Below are 19522 nucleotides of genomic sequence, written 5' to 3'. Positions count from 1 at the left end.
ATGCAGGATGCCAATCACATTTATTGTGTAGGTAAGATTAAAACTTTGTGTCGCAAGCAACGTTACAGAATTTGGATGGTACAATGTCTCAAAAGGAGAAAGAAAAGTTTTTTGAAACATTCTAATCAAAAGTTTGTCTAAGCTGCATCTCGGTTTCGCTTTTCCAAGAAGCATGAGAGGATTGTCCTCTCATTCTTTTGCTCTTCTCTTTATCTTTGATCGTAGATCCTTTCTTCTTGGCGTCTAAGTCTGGTAATGGCCGGTCACCACAAATCGGGCATACAATACCTCTTGCGCTTGTATATGTTTTTGGTACACCGCATTGCAGACACATCCTGAACACATCAATAGAAATCCTAATTAAGCTGAAACACTTTTGCAAATTTAAACATAAACAAAGAATGAAGAAGAGACCAAGATTTATTCATACCTCAAGAGATCTGCAGATTCTTCTGCGTTAGGAATGGTTGCAGTAGATATCCGCTTTTCACCACTCACTGAAGATGGTGGTGCATCGATATCGTTTCTTACTCTCTCATGAATTCCTACTAGTTGTGGTTTTGCTTCCATGACAACACCTAACAGGCCAATACTCCAAAACCATCAGTGCTTAGATAGAGAGAATACAACAGTTCCATAAACAGAACTGCGAAACCGGATTAGATAGAGCTTACAAAACAAAGTGCCTAGTTTCTTCTTTCACAATGTTTATGCTTGAACTACCAAAACAATCTTCTAGAGCTAAATCCAAATTTCACATCTATATATTCTAGTTACCACCAACATGTAATCTTGTGAACTTTAAAGCTAAGGAATGTGAACACTTAAATAAATATCATCAAAATACAAACCTTTTCAAATTACAAGGATGCATAAGCAAGTTTTGTTGTTACCTTTTGGTTTAACTTTCTTCTTTTTGCGATTAATACGCTTTGCATGCTCTGCATCTCTAGCAGAAGCTTCTGCATCCGCTTCTGTGCGGTTGTTCAGAAACTCCGGTGGCCCCGAAATCTGCAAAATTCAATTAACCAATAAATTGATATACTAGAACTTCCAATTCCAAGGAACCCTAACAAGGGTTTTCACTATCACAAGATCTCTCCTGATGCTCAAATCCCAAACCTAACTTAATCTAGGAAACGATGAAATTGTGGGGGGGGGGGAGTAATAAGAAAGATCAAAGACCTGAGAGAAAATGTCGTTAGCTGAAGGAAGGCCGGAGTCTTTAGCGGAGGAGGCAGAAGCGGAGAAATCGAACACAGACGACGATTCATATCTCCGAACACCATTATTTCCCTCATCTTCGTCGGAGTTCTCGTAATCCCCAATAGTTCTCTCTTCTGCTTCATCTTCTTCCGCAGAAGAGTAGCCTTGAAGCAGCGTCAAGCTCATCTTCTCTTCCAAAGTTCCTCCTCCTCCGATCTCTCGCCGCAAACAACTAACTTTTGTTAATTTATGCTTTTAGCCCCTTAAGATCAAATCAATCCTCTCGGTTCCCCCATTACCCGGCTGAACCAAACCGGAATTAAAGTCTGTTTGTTAAACCGGATTATCCGGTTTAGCTGGAAATATTTATAAACCGATTTGGTCTGTTGGTGCGGCGAAAAAACCTTGAAAATGATAAGAATCTTACCGAGCTTACGGTTTACTCCTCTGCTCTCTGCCGCTAAACCTTTTTGCTCATCTTCTCCGGCGAGAGAGCTACCGCAATACGAGGCTAGAACTGCACCGGTATCTAATTCTCTCCTCAGTATAACTCCCAAGACTCCACTGTTCCTTAGAACGCCGTCTCACGCAACTTGTCTATCGGATGTTTGGAAATGGCACGATTGGGCGAAAGATCTTGCCACCTCCGTAGAGGAATCTTCGACTAATTCTGAAGATAGCCTTGACTCTGTTATACTCCACCGTGAACTGAAATGGCTGATCGAAGACTCGATCGAAGACGATACTTTGGTGATTCTTCACAGAAGTGAAATCGCGGACGACGGCGAGAAGAATGTGAAATTGAGAGCGTCGTTGGAAGAGCTTTACGATTTATGGAGACAGAGGATTGAGAAGCGTCGGCCGTTTCAATACGTCGTCGGATGCGAGCACTGGAGAGATTTGGTGTTGTGCGTCGAAGAAGGGGTTTTAATTCCGAGACCGGAGACGGAACTGATCGTTGATATGGTGGAGGAGCTTGTAACGAGAGATGGACGGTTTAAGAAAGGTTGTTGGGCTGATCTCGGGACAGGAAGCGGTGCTATTGCGATCGGCATTGCTAAAGTTTTGGGAAGCCATGGGAGAGTTATAGCTACAGATCTTAGTCCGGTGGCGATCGCCGTCGCTGTCCACAATGTGCAGAGATACAACCTTCAGGTTAGTCGATTCTCATGTTAAACCTATTGTGTTCATGGAATTGAGATCGTTCAAAATCAAAATTGTAATGGATTTGAAGCTTTTGGTAGTTTCCTGCAACATTCTTCAATTTGATTTGTTCTCATAGAGGCGATTAAATTTCATATATCTATCTAAGAGATCATGTTTTTGAGACCTTAAAAGACTCAGCTTTAGTGTCTTCTCATCATTGTGATAAAATCTGACTAATCCAGGGGATGGTTGAGGTGAGGAAAGGATCTTGGTTTGAGCCTTTGAAAGATCTAGAGGGACAACTTGTAGGGCTTGTGAGTAATCCACCATACATACCAAGTGATGACATTCCAGGCCTACAAGCTGAAGTTGGTAGACACGAACCAAAACTTGCATTGGATGGTGGTATCGATGGAACCGATAGTCTTCTCCATCTCTGTCATGGGGCTTCTCGGATGCTTAAACCCGGTGGCTTTTTCGTTTTCGAGGTACCTGCCTTTCTTTTCACTCTCTTTCATATGTTTCTCTCTGTGATGATAGAACAACCGAAGTTAGTATAGGAAAATGATTAAGATTGCTGCTTGAAAAATTAAAAAGATTGATTGGTCAATTACTCAATTTTCTTTATATGTTCACTTGATTCGATGGTGTTTGCATATGTTAGTCATGATATATCACGTCCACCATGAATGATTGATCCTACTGGTTTATGATGATGCAGACCAATGGGGAGAAGCAAAGCAAGATGATCGTTGATTACATGATGACCAATGATCTCAAAGACTGTTTCTCTGATTTGAAGATAGTTTCCGATTTTGCTGGAATCAATCGGTTCGTGACTGGTTTTCGTCTATGAGGACATTACACACAACTCGCTGTCGTGCTATTTCCCTATACTAGTATGACTGATAATTAAATTACAGTATATCAGTACTAATTGAACTAAAATGATTCATGTTCATGGCTTTGTTAGGTTTATTTCCATCAAATCATGACCCAAGTAAACAGAATCATACGTAAATAAATAAATAAAATAAAATACAGCTTCGAAATGATTGGAGTGATCCAACACGGATTAAGGCAAAACAATTGTAGACTGATACAAATATGGGCTTTATAAAGCCCAATCGAGTTCACATTAGCTCGTTAGGTTTGGCCCATTTATGCTATATAAACCACTAATAAATTCATCACTCATCTTTCAGCATTTTAGGGTTTATTTTGGCAGAGTCGATTTCACCTTAGCTTCCGCCGCATCCGTCTACAGGTTCGTTCGTTGTTCCGTCTCTCTGATAATATATCGTCTATCTTCCCGATCGTCCTCTGAACATGTTTCTAGAAGCTATCATCTCTGTGATGTTTTTAGAGTTTGAGTTTCTTAGATTTCTCCCTGTTGTTTGTATATATGATTGCTCGTTCTACATATATTTTTTAAATTAACACGCTGCTCTATGATCGATCGTACTGGTAGAAGGCTTTTAGTTGGTAATGATCTGTGGAACACAGGAACAATATAGATTATTGATAAGTTTTTTAAATCCCTGGTGTTGTTAATTGATTCTAGTTGCAATACTTGACTTTTGTGTTGATTTAGTGATTTGATCTGTAGAACAGTAACAATTATGTATTCTTTAGTCGTAATCCAACTATTTGGCCTAGTTAATATTAATCATTTGGTTCTTTCATAATTTTGATTTGAGCTGAGATTGATATGAAGATATTGACATTGCCACATTTGGTGTGAATGCAGAATGGATTCTCAGATCAAACACGCCGTGGTCGTAAAGGTCATGGGTAGGACCGGTTCTCGTGGTCAGGTGACTCAGGTTAGAGTCAAGTTTACTGATTCAGACCGTTACATCATGAGGAACGTGAAAGGACCGGTCAGGGAAGGAGATATCCTCACTCTCCTCGAGTCCGAGAGAGAAGCTAGAAGACTCCGTTGATTCCATATCTCCTCTTCCAGAAGCCTACATTTTCATGGTCTCTTGTCTTGTTTCTTGGTCTTTGTAGTCCCAAGTTTATTTTTATACTTTTGCTGCTTTGTTTTAATTAATTACTTGAGGTTTTGTTAAGACAATGTTTGAATCTAGGCATCAATCTTTATGACATAATGAAAGTGTGTTACTATTTTCGTCAGTCAAGCAATAATCCAGGAAAAAAGAAAAGAGCTTGGAATACTAGGAACTAAATTACCTACCATTCAGCAATATTAAGATTTTTATAAATATGATTCGTGAGTCAAATGATTGTTCATATCTAATTTCTAAAGAACGTAATTTGTTGTTAGCAATATGAATGAGTGTTTTTGTAAAAAAAAAAAAAATGAATTAAGTGTTATGCTCATACCTTTCATTGAGTATATATATGGGTTACCTTCCAACGGCAGCTTGCTTCCTTCAGGGTGTTACAGCCTCGGCTTTGTTTGTCAGGAAAAAGTGGGGAGTGTGAGTAAGATTCTGGATGAGTTAGCTCCAATAGCAAAACTGAGACTGGTTATGAAAGAGAATGGGTGGTAGAGTTAAAAGGAGCAATGTCAAGTTTAGGACTTTACTTGATGATTGTTTTGACTATTTTGTAAAATGAAATAAATGAATGACTGGCATACCCTGATGTTTTCCTAGCTCCGCCACTGCATAATCATAACTTCCAATGATCCGTATTATGGTACATGGGGGTTACCTTCCAACAACAGCTTGATTCAGGGCGTACGGCGTTACCGCTTCGTCGGGCTTTGTTTTATTGGGAAAAGTTGGAAGAGCGTGTAAGATTGTGGATGTGCTAGCTCCAATATCTAAATTGGTGATTGGTGGTTATGAGTCATGACATACTTGGTAGTAGTGTTATGTTAAAAAGGGGATAGTGTCAATCTTAGGACCATTAACTTGATGATACTTTTGACTCTTATTAGAGCAAGTTCAATGGTGGAGTGTTAAAAAAAGATCTTAGGTATGTTTATAATTATATTATTTAGAAATAATGAAGTTAAGAACTTTTTAAAAAAACTGTAAAATGGTATGTTCTAATGGTAGATCCTAATTTTGGGTTCTTAAAAAATTTTAAAAATTATTTTGAAAAGTCTAATAGGTTAAGTACAATTTGGTTTGTTAACAGAATCTAACAAAATCCAAAGAAAAAAAGAGATTCAGATTTTAATAGTAATTAACAGAATATATCAAGTTCGGGCCACAATGCTTCGGTTGCAAGAGGTAGCAAAATTGAGCCCAAAAAATAATAAATACAAACGGTCGAAACAGCAATGCTCATGAGAAGCCAATAATAGAAGAGAAAAAATGTAAATACCACGACGCTTATGGTATTGTACAAGTTGTTCACAGGGGCGGATCTATGTGTAAAGGAGGTGGGGCACGTGCCCCACACTCATTCTTGATAATCAATTCTTCAGTTTGATCTATTGTGTATAAAATATCTTAGCACATTTGGTAAAAAGTGCCACATATTATGTCAAAGGTGGAGGGTTCAATGCCTCTCATCTACAATTGTTTATCATATTTTATGTTTTGGCCTTGTCTTAATATTTCTAAAAAAAAATTCTTCATTAGTATTCATCAGCTGTGCCCCATGTAAATTTTTCTCCTGGATCCGCCACTGGTTGTTCATATCCTCATCACGACGCTTATGAGTCATGAGAGACTTGGCAGTAGTGTTAAATAGGGGTAGTGTCTCTTGAGACCATTAACTTGTTGTCAGACGTGCCAAGAATTATATGGACCAAAAGCGGTACTAAAAAAAAGGCCTTAATTAAAAAAAAAAAAGTATCAAAACAGACCAAAGTCATGAGATTTACAAACCAGATTTAGAGACTAAACATGAAAAATATTTAGTCTATTCTATTATTTTAACTGAAAAAGAAAAAAAAAAGGTAAAAATGGGTGAAAGGTTTAAACAATAGTGATTCTTTTTTTTCTTTTATACTATAAATAAAAATTTCTATTTAGGCATAATCAATACAATAAAACTTCTTAGTTTCTCACCAGGTGCTGACAGCTCAGCTTTTGTATTGAAGCAGAGACTGACACATCAGAAAAAATCTGTAACCAATCAAATTAGAACAATTAATACAACTCATCTTTTTTGACACATCAAAAAAAATCTGTAACCAATCAAATTATAACAATTAATTATCGATAAGAGATAATTATGGATCACAAATGAAGTCTCAATTAATTTTCTTTTATTGTTGACTAGGATTTTGTTTTTGTGGAGTTAGTTTTTTGTTGTTGCATATATGCCAGTGTGAGGTCAATATGCATTTTTATGAGATTGAATTCTTCCTTGGATCTGGATTTGGTTCGGCAAATGTTGAGTTTCTTTAAATTGAACATTAATTTCTACTTGTTGCAGTAATATAAATCTCTGAACTTATTTTTCATCCACATGCTTTGATTACAACAAGAAGTATATTTGGTGGAAGGATCTACTGAACTGTCTTTACATATGGGGGAAGATACAAAGACAACCGTATATCCAACAACAAACAACACTTGTTTTCTTGAAAAGCCAACAAAGGCTATGGCTGGAAAAAAGAGAAGGAAAATTATGGAGGTAAGGAAACACAAGAAGTTATGAAAGATGAGGATATGTCTGTACCAAAGAAAATGGAGATAGATACTGAGATAAAAAAAGATGATGAAAAAGCTGTGACGGAAGATACAGAGTCAGAGGTTAAGACAAGTGGAGACAATGCTGAAAATGAAAAAGTTGTGACGGAAGATAAAAAGTAAGAGGTTAACTTGTGATTGTAGGCAAGACTCATCCTTTGGAAAAAGAGATGTTATAGTTTTATAAATACTAAAAATGCAGACTAAAAGACCACAAGAGTAAAGAACACTTTTATCTTTGTTCGAAAAGCTTCACGATGGAGCAAGAATAATAAATATGTTTCTTTGATGAAGAGATTGAAATTAGGAACCCATAGGTCAAACTCTTTTCTTCATTTTTATTTACTCGTAGTTTTGATGTTACATCATGAACATTTTTATTTACTCGTAATTTTGATTAAGTATAACTTTGATGTGATATACGAATATGCAATAGAGGTGGATATTAAAATATTTTTTAGTTTGATTTGAGGCGGATTTTGTTTCAGGAAATTTCATTATGAAATTTTAGTATGGTTTTCTTTTTGGGATCTAGAGTTTTTTAATATAGAAATATTATTTTTTTCGTTTAATGTTGACAAATTAGGTTTTTAAGGTAAAAAAAATTGAGAAATGATAATCAATCAACAGCGGTATTGACTTCTTTTTTTGTTAATATTATAAACAATATACAAAAATAATTTTAAAAATATTAAAATAAAAACAAAATACAAAAATAATCTCGCGGGGTAGCACGGGTACCATTCTAGAATAATTAACAAACCTAAGAAATGAAGGCCTTGAAATTCATTCAAAAATAAAAGGCCGGAAGCGAATGTTTTTTTTCTTTGTACATAGCCACGGCTCTTTATTTACTTGTTGATAATTTTGACTCTTATTAGACTTTCAAGAATTGTTTGCGTTTAAATACTGTATTATCCTCCAATCTAAACCCTTTGACCTTTGAACACCACAGACGCTCACGTAAATGAAACCTAAACAGATAGACATTATCACTATGAATTAACAAACGATGTGTGTTGTTGTTGTTTTCAATTTCAAGATTCGTAAGCAAATATTTCCTTTTATTTAGATGAATATCTTTTTCTTTTCTTAAAATATACGAGTGACTAAATTCCATTTTATTATAACAACGTTTAGATAATAATTTTTTTTTTTGAAAAATACAGGAGTTCATATTACCAATTTACTTTTTTCTTATACATTATAAAAAGCTAAATTTTCATTTTTTTTAGAGAACAACATAATATATTTTTTGAGTGAGTAATCTCTTTTTTTCTTTCTTGTTAAGTAATTTCCCCTTTTTTCTTTTCCTTTCTTATAACACAAATTTTATATATTTTTGTGTGGAAAACATAAAACAAAAAAAAATCTCTGTGTTTATAAAATACTCTCAACATCTGTCCCTTTGAGAATACAAAACAATAAATATGGGAAAATTATTTTTAGGGGAAAAAAAACTATATGAATAAAAAAATGATGATAAATGGGATTTTTCTTAATAATGCCATTTTCATTCAAAAATTTCTCCCAAATGCCAGTTTTTTGTTCTCTCGCCAAAAATGCCAGTTTTGTGGGGTAATTAGAGAATGAAAAGACCAATATACTCTTGAACTAAAGAAAGAGATGATTTAAGAAAAAAAATTGGAGGAGTGGTGAATTTTGCGGCACAAAAAGTCACATATGTTGAACTTATGGTGGACCAGATCCAACGCTCAATCATGTTTAGTCCATCTCCAATTTGTCCTTTGACCTCTAAAGTTGACCAAATCTGCTTGGTTTGACTCTACTTGTCCATCACTAGGTCTGATTACGCATGTACCGATCTTATTATGCCTCTAGTGGACCAGATTTACTGCCCGAAAAGTTTTTGTCCACCACATTTATGTCCTTCGTTCTTTAGTAGACAATATCCGCTTGGTTGACAACATTTGTCTATCCCAATTATGTCATTCGCTCTGGTAATGGACCATACCGCTTGATTGACGATACTTGTCCATCAGTAACATGAAACCATTTTCTCCACCCTGCAGGCTTTCTGCCGCAAACCAATCTCACTGTGCCTCCGGTGGACCATATTAAACGTCCGAACAGGTTAGTGGACAACATTATGTCCTTCCGTCTCCTTAGTGGACCAGATCTGCTTGGTTGACAATATTTGTCCGTCAATAACTTTAACTTGGTCCACCTCTACAGGTGAAGCACAAACAGAATCGTACGACCAACCAGCGGATAAACAAGTTATTCACCAATGTAAGCTGTCATCCTCAACCAAGTGAGGTGAATATTATAGAACACTAGGGAGGTTCGCAACACCGCCGTACAGAGCGACTGAGATGGAAGAAGATGGGTATAGAGGTTCATAGCACCACCATAGAGAGCCATTGAGAAGGAAGAAGATGAGTATGGAGGTTCGCAACACCGCTGTGTATGGTAACTGAGATGGAAGAAGAGGAGAAGTCTTGAGCTAGAATAAGAGATCTAGGACTTGAAAAAAAATGAGATCTGAAAAAAAAAAGTTTGCGTTTTAACCCTCAGAAAAAAAAATTCAAATAAATAAATTAGTTTTAGGTTAAAAAGAATAAAGGTATAATAGTTTTTTAGATGTAGGTTTGTAGCAGGCGGGAAAAGATTTTAGGAGAAATAGCAGAGAGAACAAATTATTGGGCCTTAAAATTCATTATGGGCCTGGATCAAGCGCATCAACGGGAGCTCGTTTTACGCAAGGTACCGTTATATAACGACGTAGTCTCGACGCACAACAGCCACTTGCCAATATTTTTTTCTTTTTGTCAAACTGCCAGCTGTCTTTCCACTGTTATAGTTCTATGAAAACGACGCAGTTTCAACGCACAGGCTCCTAAATGCCAGTTAAACCCACAGCTGTCATCTCATTATTTCCTTTTCTTTTACAGTATTTCCTTTTTTTTATGTGCCGCTACGACGCAGTTTTAGCAATCCTCAGATGTGTCTATAAATATACAGAGACAACAGACACAACACAGTAACACTTTTTCTCAACGATTACCAAATTTCTTTGATTAGGGTTTCTCGCGAAACAATTGAATTTTTTTTCCCAATCTCCGATTCTGCCGTAAGATTTCTCTCTGATTAGGGTTTCATAATCATGATCTTGCTTTTACTGCCGCACCAATGCTTTGATTCGTCACGACTTTTGTCAATCTAAAAAGGTTTCGGAAATTTCAGGTAAAGATTGTTCTTTCTTCAAGTAGATATTGTTCTTTTGGTTTCTGAATTTAAGAACTAATTGGGTTTTATATTTGTCTCTTTTGTGATTAGGGTTTCATCCTCACGATCATCATTCAAGTGTTCCGCTTGGGAAAGTCAGTTCTTCCAACAGGTACTTATGATTCTAAAGTTCCTTTTTTTAATTGCTTACATTCTCTCTAAAGCTTGTCTTTTTTTTTTCTATTCAGAGAGAGAGAGAGAGAGTTCTCTATTCTCTAATGGTCGGTCGATTGATTTCTCCCCTCTCTCTCTGACTCTCTTGTTGATGCTGATTTTTGAAGAACTAAAGAAGATTCAGAGCACAATTAGGGTTTTATGACCCCAAACATCATCAATTCAATGGTATATGAAATCAGCTTCTTCCCCAATCCATCGTGTGTGTAAGTTCAATTTCATGTTCGATTTTGTTGTTTTCATTATAATTTAGAGAATAATTTGATAATAACGTACACTGACTCACTCACCGTCTCTTCTCTTTTTGTCTTTCTAATTGATGAATTAGGGTTTCCAGGGGCGTTTCTTCAACGAGCAAGTTCAGGTATACAAATTCTAGGGTTTATTATTATCTTTGAATTTAAGTTAAGACATCTTCTCTCGTCTCTTGTCACTTGTCTTCTAACTCTTGGCTATCTCGGTTGATGAAGTTTGCAGGAGGACGTTGCTTGTTTGTTTCCATGGTCAGTGTTTGTTTCTTCTTCTGATTTGACGACAGCCAAGTACAGGTCTTTTTAATTTATTCTTAGGGTTTCTCTTTTTTTAAGTTGTTGTTTGATTCAGACGTTTTAAAATTAATTAACTACATATATGGTTTAAATTGTATTCTGTATATGTTGTGCAGAGCAGGTCAGAGAGATGGATTGAAGAATGAAGAAGAATACTTAACTCTGCTTTATATATCCCAGAGAGATAGATGGATTGAAGAATGAAGAAGATCACTAAGGTAATTTAACTCTGTTCTTCTCTGTTTCTTATTTTTTTACTTGGATTTTGAGATTTACCATGTTATACTAACCTGCTTGATGCTTCTGATGCTGTTTTCTCTTTCTCGTTTCAGCTGATTTTGTGACCGGCGCCTCTTGGACTGCCACCAGAGCTTCCCAAGGAGTGTAAACATGGAGAGGTTTCATGCATGTCCTCCAAAAGGTGAAACTTCGTGGGGCTCTTTAAGCTCCTCTCTAAACCACCAGAGGTTTGCTTCTCTTTTTACATCTTCTCATATAACTTGGTCTCACTCATTGCTCACTTGTTAGCAATCGATTCCTGGATTGGGTTTAACTTCTTTTTATCTCAGAGAGATGGATTGAAGATTGAAGAAGATCACTTAAGCAGACTGCTTAAGGTAAGTTAACTCTGTTCTTCTCATATAACTTGGTCTCACTCATTGCTCACTTGTAGCTCCTTCAAACACAGAACTCTTCGGTGAGTCTTTACGTTTTTAGTTTTAAAGCTGCAATTTTTAAGTCTATTGCTTCTCTATATCAGGTGGAGATCTACACGATGGAAGGGAAGTCATTCTCCAGGTAAGCTCATCTTTATATTATATAGTCTTAGCACTTATATTTTTGGTTTGACCTTACTATTTTCATTGATTTTCTTAAAATTGTAAGATTTTGCGGTGTTGGTTTCTCTCTCCTGCGATTGAAACGATGACGACGGCGGCTCTCTTAAAGTCATTGTCGCCGTGGGGTCCGGTAAGAGTGAAAACCAACCCCGACTCTGGCAGCAATACGTTCTACATCCCTGCTAACATTGTCTTTCTAATTGATGAATTAGGGTTTCCATGGGCGTTTCTTCTTCTTCTTCTTCTTCTTCAACGAGCAAGTTAAGGTATAAAAATTCTAGGGTTTATTTTTTTTTAGTTAAGGTAAGAAATCTTCTCTTGTCTTGTCTTTGTCTTCTAACTCGTGAGTATCTCGGTTGATGAATTTGCAGGAGGATTTTAGTGCCCCGTGAGGATCGGGGACGTTGCTTGTTTCGTTTCCATAGTTGGTGTTTCTTCTTCTGATTTGACCGACGGCCAAAGTACAGGTTTTAAAAATTCTAGAGTTCTTTTTTTTTTAGGGTTTCTCTTTTAAGTCGTTGTTTGATTCAGACTTGTAATTAACTAATATGGTTTTAATCTAATTCTGTATATGTTGTGCAGGTCGGATTGAAGAATGGAGACTGATTAAGGTAAGTTAACTCTGTTGTCCTCTCTTTATTCTTTTTACTTGGATTTTTGAGATTTACCATGTTATACTACTAACCCTGCTTCTGATGCTGTTTTCTCTTTCTCGTTTTAGCTGATTTGATGGTTGCTGCAGTAGCACTTGGGATAAAAACAAAAACAGAGGTTTGTCACAGGTAAATTTTCACTGAATATATGAGATTTTTCTTTTTTATTATGACTCTTAGTGTTGTTCTGATGTTTTCTTCTCCTCTGCAGCTGTCCGGGACTACAATCTGTCTATCCAAAACTTGAATGATGAAAAAAAAAAGAGAAACATACTTCTGGAGGTATAGATTTGCACCTATGTAATTTTTTCGCACTCAGTACTTTTTTTCTTCTTGTTCCCTCTTTAGTTACACTACACATGTACGTTGATTGCTGCACAGGTGACAAGCTGTGATGTCATACCTCTCAACATTGGCAATCAGGTAGGTGATTCGTTTCTCGCTTCTTGTGTGTTGTTGTTGTTTCATATGTGAATGCTTCGTTTCTAATGGTCTTTTTTGTGTTTTTTTTTTCTCTCAGGTTGGTGAGATATTTTGGAATTACTTCTGAACAGCAGGGACTACAACAAGCAGCGCAATATGTAGGGGGTAAGTTTTTGCAGTCATGAGACGTGCTTATATATCTGGTTATTTCTTTTCTCTTGTCTCTAGCTAACTTTTGGTATGCATGTTTTTTTTTGTTGCATCAGCCTCAAGGATTGTCATATTTTCTCAGGACTAGCAGAGAAAGGCATCAGTGGAGATGATGATGATGACTTGCTAAAAGCTCATGACCATTTATGGTTTCTGATATGAAGATTTGTTGTTTGTCTTGTGTTGCATATGTTTTCCCTGCTCACTTTTTCATAAGGCCTCTTGTTTTTTCTTTGTTTTCCATCCCAGAGGTTTCTTGCCATGATCTCATCTCACTTTGATGGTTGCTGTAGTACCATCGTTTAGCACTTAAAATAAAAACAAACAGAGGTTTGTCACAGGTAACTTTTCACTTGATCTGAGATTTTTTTTTAATTATGATGATGATGACTGTGTTGTTCTGAAGCTTTCTTCTCCTCTGCAGCTTTCCGTGACTACAAACTGTCTCTCCAGCCTCAAAACTTGAATGGAGGAAGCATTGCATTTCCAATGGTTGTGATACGGTAATTTTAACTTGTTTACTTTATATGTGAATTTTATATAATGACTCTTTATTTTTGATCTGATACTTTCTTCTCCTCTGCAGCTGCTGTCAGTGACTACAAACAGTCTAAATTGAATGATGAAAAGAGAAACATACATCTGGATTTATAGAATTGTGAGACAATGGGATCTGCCACCACTATTCTCCTGTGTTGCTTAGGTTTTCTCTGTTCACTTTCTCATATGGCCTGTTGGATTTTCTTTGTTTTTTTTTCATCACAGAGGTTTCTTTTCAATGCTTGCCATGATCTCACTTTGATGGTTGCTGCAGTAGCACTTGGGATTAAGAAAACAGAGGTTTGTGATTGTTGTCACAGGTAATTTTTCACTTAAAATTATAAATTTTTAATAATGACTCTGAGTGTTGTTCTCATGCTTTCTTCTCCTCTGCAGCTGTTTTCAGTGACTACCAACAGCATCCCCAGCCTCTCAAAACTTGAATGATGAATACATCTGGAGGTACAGGTTTGCACCACTGTAAAGTTTCTTCCCTCGATATCAAAAAGCTTCTTCCCCAATCCATCGCGTGTAAGTTCAGTTTCATGTTTGAAATTGTTGTTTACATTATAATTAGAGAATAATTTGATAAAACGTACACTCACTCACCGTCTATTCTCTTTTGTCTTCTAATTGATATATTAGGGTTTCCATGGGCGTTTCTTCTTCAACGAGCAAGTTAAGTATACAAATTCTAGGGTTTATTTTCTTAATTAAGTTTAGACATCTTCTCTTGTCTTGTCTTCTAACTCTTGAGTATCTCGTGTGATGAATTTGCAGAAGGATATGGTGCCAAGTGAGGATCGGAGGACGTTGCTTGTTTGTTTCCGTAGCTGGTGCTTCTTCTTCTGATTTGACCGACAGCCAAGTACAGGTTTTAAAAATTATAGGGTTTCTCTTTTAAGTTGTTTATTGATTCAGACTCTTGAATATTACCTATATGGTTTCTTCTTATGATGTATACGTGCAGGTCAGAGAGATGGATTGAAGAATGAAGAAGAAGAAGAAGACTCGAGACTAATTAAGTTAACTCTGTTCTTCTCTGTTTCTTCTTTTTTTACTTGGATTTTGAGATTTACCAAGTTATACTAACCTACCTGCTTCTGATGCTGTTTTCTCTTTCTCGTTTCAGCTGATTTTCTCTTTCTCTCTATATATGGTGGTTCACTTCCTTCCCATTACTGTTAAGGATGTTGCTGAATTATGGACACAAACGATGGCAAAGGAATTCTCTTCTTATTGCTCTGTCAGTCATCTCAAAGTTTTACTCTTTTCTTTATCTTCTTCTGTTACAAGCTTATCTCTATCCTCTAACCAATACTCCCTTTTGTGTTTTTGTTTTGAACAAAAGTGTGAGGGATTATGACCTAAACCATGGATACTCCTCTTCTTGCTTTGTAAGTGATCTCAAATTCCTCTATGTTTCTCTTTTCTTTGTCCTGTTTCAAGTTCATCCTTGGCTAACCATTGATCCTTTTTTTCTTTGTTGAACAACAAGGTGCTACTGAAGTGGAACTCGAGAAGGCCCCAAAATTCAACGCGGTGCTTTTTAACGGGGTTGTTTGTTTCTTTTTGGTTTAACAGGTGTGTGCGTGTTCCAACTTTCATCTGAATAGTCTGCTTTACTCAGGCAAGTCGATCTATTACTCACAAGCACTCTACATGTTTGCTTCAGTAGTCACTCTATATGATCCTTTTTTAGCTTTGAGCAGTGTTTTGTTTGGCACATTATACTTGTTTCTTGACTATTTCTAATCATATGATCAGGAACTTATGGTATCGTCGACTACACCAATTATGATGACATGAAGTATGTGGTTAGTTAACTCTGTTCTTCTCTCTTGCTTCTTTCCACTTGGATTTTCAGAATTTCTAAGTTACTTATACAGAGACAGCTTCAGTGATCTCTTAATGGAAGTTATAAGTTATCCTCCAGTTATGGACACCACTCTTATCATTAGCACTTATTCAAGCTTTGGGCTGTGGCTGTTTGATTCAGACTTGAAAATTAACAATGGTTCTTCCAATTCTGTATGTGTGCAGATCGGAGATAGTTTGAAGAAACGAAGAAGATTCTATAGGAAGCTGGTGATGTGTGCTTTGCTGCGGTCACTCGAGACTGTGATGGTACGTTAATTTAAACTTTCTCATGCATACTTTCTTACCAATATCTTCCTTTTTTAGCTTTGAGCAGTTTTCTTTTTCTCGTATGACTATTTTAAATTATATGATCAGGAACCCATGGTGTCGTCGACTGCAGCAATTATGATGACATGAAGTATGCTCTGTTTGCTCTGGTGTGCTGGTAAATGATGACTATGCTTTCCCCTTTTTCACAGTTCAATGAGCACGAGTATTAAATTGAATTTATGCTATATTTTTGTCACCAGGCTCATCCATTGGATTCACATACATCATTTGTGTGATTTCATTCTCTTGTGCAGACTGTCCGTTTTAAAAATGAGAAATGCCCTAGACCAATGTGCTACAAGTGAATCCTTCCTTGGAACAGTGTTTTTTTTATCTTCTTCTTCTACTGTATAAGTTTCATGTCGTGGTCTAACAACTTTCTGCTTTTTAGGGCCTACGGAAGTGGAAAGGAAGACGTCCCGAATTATGATGTCCCCCGATTTGAGATTCTATAGGAAGCTGGTAATGTGTGCTTCATGGCAAGATTTGAAGGTCTGATTGCCAACTAATGTTTTGCTGCAACTTTTTGGTTTCTACTACTCCCTTGTCTTGTTTTCGTCTTTCTGATATGAAATCAATTTTTGCAGGATCATATGCGGAGAGCTGGTGATGTGTGCTTTGCTGAGGCCACCCGAGACAGGTTGTGAGTCTTCCTCATTGCCCGCTTCAAATTCTCCCCATCCATAAGTTGTGAACCTAAGTTGTGAGCCTAACTCATTGCTATTCTTTTCTCTACTTCATTCTTGTTGTATGTATTCTTGTTCTATTCTTCAGGGACACAATATTCTCATGGCAACAATGCTCAACGGAGCAGCCATCATGGATGGTGCACTACTTTTGATCGCTGCAAATGAGACCTGTCCGCAACCACAAACGCCTGAACATCTTGCTACCGTTGAGATTATGCAACTTAAGCATAGCATAATGCTTCAGAACAAGATTGATCTTATTCAAGAGAACGTTGCCATTATTCAGCACGAGGCAATCCAGCAATACGTTCTTCGTCCCTGCTAACAGTGGAGAGTAAGACCTAGATCCGTTTCTCCCTTGTGTGTTGTTGTTTCGTATGTGAATGCTTGGTTTCTAATGGTCTTCTTTGCTTTTTTCTCTCAGGTTGGTGAGAACCCAACTGCGTTTGGCTAGGGAGATGCACATTTGTTATTTGTTTCCACTCATGAGACTTGACTTGCTAAAGCGCAAGACCATTTATGGTTTCAGGTATGGAGATGCAGATTTGTTATTTGTTTTGTGTTACTTAGTTTTTCCCTGTTCACTTTCTTATAAGGCGTGTTGGGTTTTTTTTGTTTGTTTTCATCACAGAGGTTTCTCTCAGAATGCTTGCCATGATCTCACTTTGATCATTTTGATGGTTATTAGAGGTTCGTAATGAAATCAGTTTAGTTACATCTGGCTCGTTCCACTTTCACAAGTGTACCGTCAACTGCAATACCTTTGTCTTACATAATCTTCGACAGGGTATCAAAGAAAGATGGTATGATGGACGAAGCATTGCATTTGCTCACTGGTAATATTAACTTGTTTCACTTCAGTATGAGAATTTTTTATATTTACTCTTAGTGTTGTTCTGATGCTTTATTCTCCTCTGCAGCTGACAGTGACTACAAACAGCCTCTCCAGCCTCAAAACCTGAATGATTGAAAAGAGAAACATACATATGGAGGTAATAGATTTGCTCCAATGTAGTTATTCCTCCCTCAATACTCTTTTCTCTTGTTCACTCCTTAGTTACACTACACATGTGTTGACTGCTGCACAGGTGACAAAAGGTGGAAGACGAGTAGAAAATTCTATCTATGATATTGTGGTGGGTGATGTCATACCTCTCAACATTTGAAATCAGGTGGGTGATCTGTTCTCTCCGTATCGTCTTGTTTTTGTCCATACCACCGTGCGTGTAATCGAAGTTAAAATTTATCTTTAGGTTCCGGCGGATGGAGTGCTACCTTGATGAGTCTAGCATGACTGGAGAGAGCAAAATCGTGTGTTTTCTTGTTTCCTATCACAGTGAAATCGTTGACTAAAGTTGCCTGCAACTATCACTTCGTTTGTTTTTTCCCAGAGGTAAGTTTCAAGCTTCTATATCTTGAATCAAGTTCAAGATTTTCTAGAGAAGTTCTTTAACATTGCTCATGGGATTTTATTTGCTCATGGGCGGTAGTGGATTAGAGGTGTCTGGTTCACCAACAGAAAAGGCCACTCTTGGCTGGGAAATTAAGGTTTAATATTTGAGTTTTATTGTTTTCAAATTCCAACGCAGTTTTACACTTAGGAGTGGAAGAATGATTCATATGTTTCCTCTCCTTCAGTGGGGATGAATTTTCAAGACAACCAGGTCGCAGTCTTCTATGCTTCATGCTTTTCCGTTTAACTCAGAGAAGACATGTGGTGGTGTTGCTGTAAAAACCGTTTTAGCATCATGTTTTGGTTTTGTTATAGCATTATTATTCAACACCGCTTGGTTATGACTTATGAGTGATATTTTCTTTTTCTATTGTTACAGGTGCATCCGTATCATATGTAGCTAGCTACTGGGAACAAGAACTCTAAACGAGAAGCTATCATGGTTCCTGGATGAGGGATGGAGGTGAAGGCACAATTCAAATTGTTGAAGCTTGTTGCCATCTATGCTCTACCATTACATAGGTAACTCCCATTCTATACTTTGCTTTAAGTTGTGTTTTGATTTTACCCACATGATTACGGATTGCTCTCTGTTCATGTTTTGCTTTTGCTCTCTCTCTCCAGACAGTTAACCATACAGTTAATTCAGCCTTGATAATTAACTGTATGGTTTTAATCTAATTCTGTATATGTGCAGATCAGAGAGATGGATTGAAGAATGAAGTAGAAGACTCAAGTCTGCTCTAGGTATGTTAATTATGTTCTTCTCTCTTTCTTCTTTTCACTTGGATTTTCAGATTTACTAACTAATACTAACCAGCATACATTACACACACATGTACGATAATTTAAACTTTCTCATGCATACATTCTTACCAATATGCCAATATCTTCCCTTTTTAGCTTTGAGCAGTGTTTTTTTTTGGAATTATAAGATCGGGAACCCATGGTGTTATTTTGCTTTGTTTGCTCTTATGTGCAGGTAAATAGTGACTATGCTTTCCCCTTTTTCACAATTCATTAAGCACAAGTATTAAAATCTATGCTATATTTTTGTTGATGTCTAACGACGTTACACAAAAATCGACTGTCAACCCCAGTGGCGGAGCCAGACCAAAGGTTGAGAGGGGTCAGAATTTTTTTTTTTTTCTAATAAGATAAAAATGTAAAATTTATAAGGTCAAAATAAATTTTTATTTTTTTAAGGGGTAAAAATGTAAATTTTTTGAAGGATCAAAATATAAATTTTACTTTAATAGGGTCAAAATGTAAAATTTGTTGGAGTTAAGATGAAAATTTTAAATTTAATGGGTCAAAATACAAAATTTGATAGGGTTATTTTGTTATTTATAAGTAAAATTATACCAAATTTTTTTTTTTAATGGGTCAGCTGACCCCCCTCCCACCTTACTGGCTCCGCTCAACCCTATATATTGTCGGGTCCTAATTATTTAATTCGGTCAAGTGTATTCAAGATTTTTGATATATATAACCTGGTTTTAGCAAATATATATATATCTTATCTTCGACATAAATCAAGCTTTTCGAGAAAAGAACGTTAGGATCAGATTTTCTAGCTG

General features: G+C 36.6%; 4 protein-coding genes and 1 long non-coding RNA gene across 54 annotated transcripts; 3 read left to right on the top strand and 2 right to left on the bottom strand.

The window, feature by feature from the left end:
• Window positions 1-6: 6 nt before the first annotated feature.
• Window positions 7-1392, bottom strand: LOC104762569 (uncharacterized). Its single transcript, XM_087499944.1, has 4 exons — window positions 1186-1392; window positions 894-1011; window positions 431-578; window positions 7-335 (listed from the first exon to the last, which is right to left on the bottom strand). Exons 1-4 carry the CDS (start codon window positions 1390-1392, stop codon window positions 122-124), a joined length of 687 nt encoding a protein of 228 aa, XP_087356070.1. The 3' UTR covers window positions 7-121.
• Window positions 1393-1498: 106 nt separating this feature from the next.
• On the top strand, window positions 1499-3341 carry LOC104762568 (uncharacterized). The gene is made up of 3 exons (XM_010485883.3): window positions 1499-2361; window positions 2595-2840; window positions 3074-3341. The coding sequence occupies exons 1-3, from the start codon at window positions 1618-1620 to the stop codon at window positions 3206-3208; spliced, it is 1125 nt and encodes a 374-aa protein (XP_010484185.2). The 5' UTR covers window positions 1499-1617; the 3' UTR covers window positions 3209-3341.
• Window positions 3342-3475: 134 nt separating this feature from the next.
• On the top strand, window positions 3476-4491 carry LOC104762566 (small ribosomal subunit protein eS28z/eS28y-like). Its single transcript, XM_019240418.2, has 2 exons — window positions 3476-3619; window positions 4103-4491. The coding sequence occupies exons 1-2, from the start codon at window positions 3516-3518 to the stop codon at window positions 4296-4298; spliced, it is 300 nt and encodes a 99-aa protein (XP_019095963.1). The 5' UTR covers window positions 3476-3515; the 3' UTR covers window positions 4299-4491.
• LOC104762567 (uncharacterized) lies at window positions 4100-5159 on the bottom strand. Its single transcript, XR_763529.3, has 2 exons — window positions 4961-5159; window positions 4100-4844 (listed from the first exon to the last, which is right to left on the bottom strand). It is a non-coding gene; the product is annotated as an uncharacterized LOC104762567 (long non-coding RNA).
• Window positions 5160-9908: 4749 nt separating this feature from the next.
• LOC104762564 (serine/arginine-rich splicing factor SR30-like) lies at window positions 9909-19245 on the top strand. 50 transcript variants are annotated; one of them, XM_087499937.1, is made up of 47 exons: window positions 9909-10181; window positions 10275-10335; window positions 10412-10603; window positions 10726-10761; window positions 10868-10945; window positions 11067-11163; window positions 11278-11412; window positions 11515-11562; window positions 11706-11743; window positions 11831-11914; window positions 11997-12050; window positions 12156-12251; window positions 12367-12395; window positions 12506-12566; window positions 12649-12719; window positions 12819-12860; window positions 12958-13025; window positions 13127-13219; window positions 13320-13411; window positions 13495-13573; window positions 13657-13773; window positions 13885-13930; window positions 14007-14141; window positions 14256-14288; window positions 14391-14484; window positions 14581-14635; window positions 14743-14856; window positions 14962-15007; window positions 15109-15240; window positions 15378-15427; window positions 15654-15737; window positions 15846-15915; window positions 16001-16092; window positions 16192-16292; window positions 16388-16440; window positions 16575-16823; window positions 16914-17018; window positions 17121-17179; window positions 17276-17325; window positions 17410-17481; window positions 17578-17661; window positions 17743-17882; window positions 17980-18037; window positions 18128-18217; window positions 18322-18464; window positions 18640-18689; window positions 18925-19245. In XM_087499937.1, the coding sequence occupies exons 32-36, from the start codon at window positions 15884-15886 to the stop codon at window positions 16639-16641; spliced, it is 345 nt and encodes a 114-aa protein (XP_087356063.1). In that variant the 5' UTR covers window positions 9909-10181; window positions 10275-10335; window positions 10412-10603; window positions 10726-10761; window positions 10868-10945; window positions 11067-11163; window positions 11278-11412; window positions 11515-11562; window positions 11706-11743; window positions 11831-11914; window positions 11997-12050; window positions 12156-12251; window positions 12367-12395; window positions 12506-12566; window positions 12649-12719; window positions 12819-12860; window positions 12958-13025; window positions 13127-13219; window positions 13320-13411; window positions 13495-13573; window positions 13657-13773; window positions 13885-13930; window positions 14007-14141; window positions 14256-14288; window positions 14391-14484; window positions 14581-14635; window positions 14743-14856; window positions 14962-15007; window positions 15109-15240; window positions 15378-15427; window positions 15654-15737; window positions 15846-15883; the 3' UTR covers window positions 16642-16823; window positions 16914-17018; window positions 17121-17179; window positions 17276-17325; window positions 17410-17481; window positions 17578-17661; window positions 17743-17882; window positions 17980-18037; window positions 18128-18217; window positions 18322-18464; window positions 18640-18689; window positions 18925-19245. The 50 variants fall into 50 exon arrangements, with proteins under 50 accessions (XP_087356063.1, XP_087356031.1, XP_087356019.1 ...); XM_087499929.1 differs by having other exon boundaries at window positions 9931-10181; window positions 11062-11163; window positions 13657-13728; window positions 13836-13930; XM_087499925.1 differs by having other exon boundaries at window positions 9931-10181; window positions 11062-11163; window positions 13657-13728; ... (1 more) ...; window positions 16388-16443; window positions 19043-19245.
• The last annotated feature ends 277 nt before the right edge of the window (window positions 19246-19522 follow it).

Source organism: Camelina sativa, chromosome 18, assembly GCF_030686135.1.
Source record: "Camelina sativa cultivar CO46 ecotype springtype chromosome 18, ASM3068613v1".
Lineage (NCBI taxonomy): Eukaryota > Viridiplantae > Streptophyta > Magnoliopsida > Brassicales > Brassicaceae > Camelina > Camelina sativa.
Note: the sequence above shows the minus strand (reverse complement) of the source record. Positions and strands in the feature narration are given on the sequence as shown.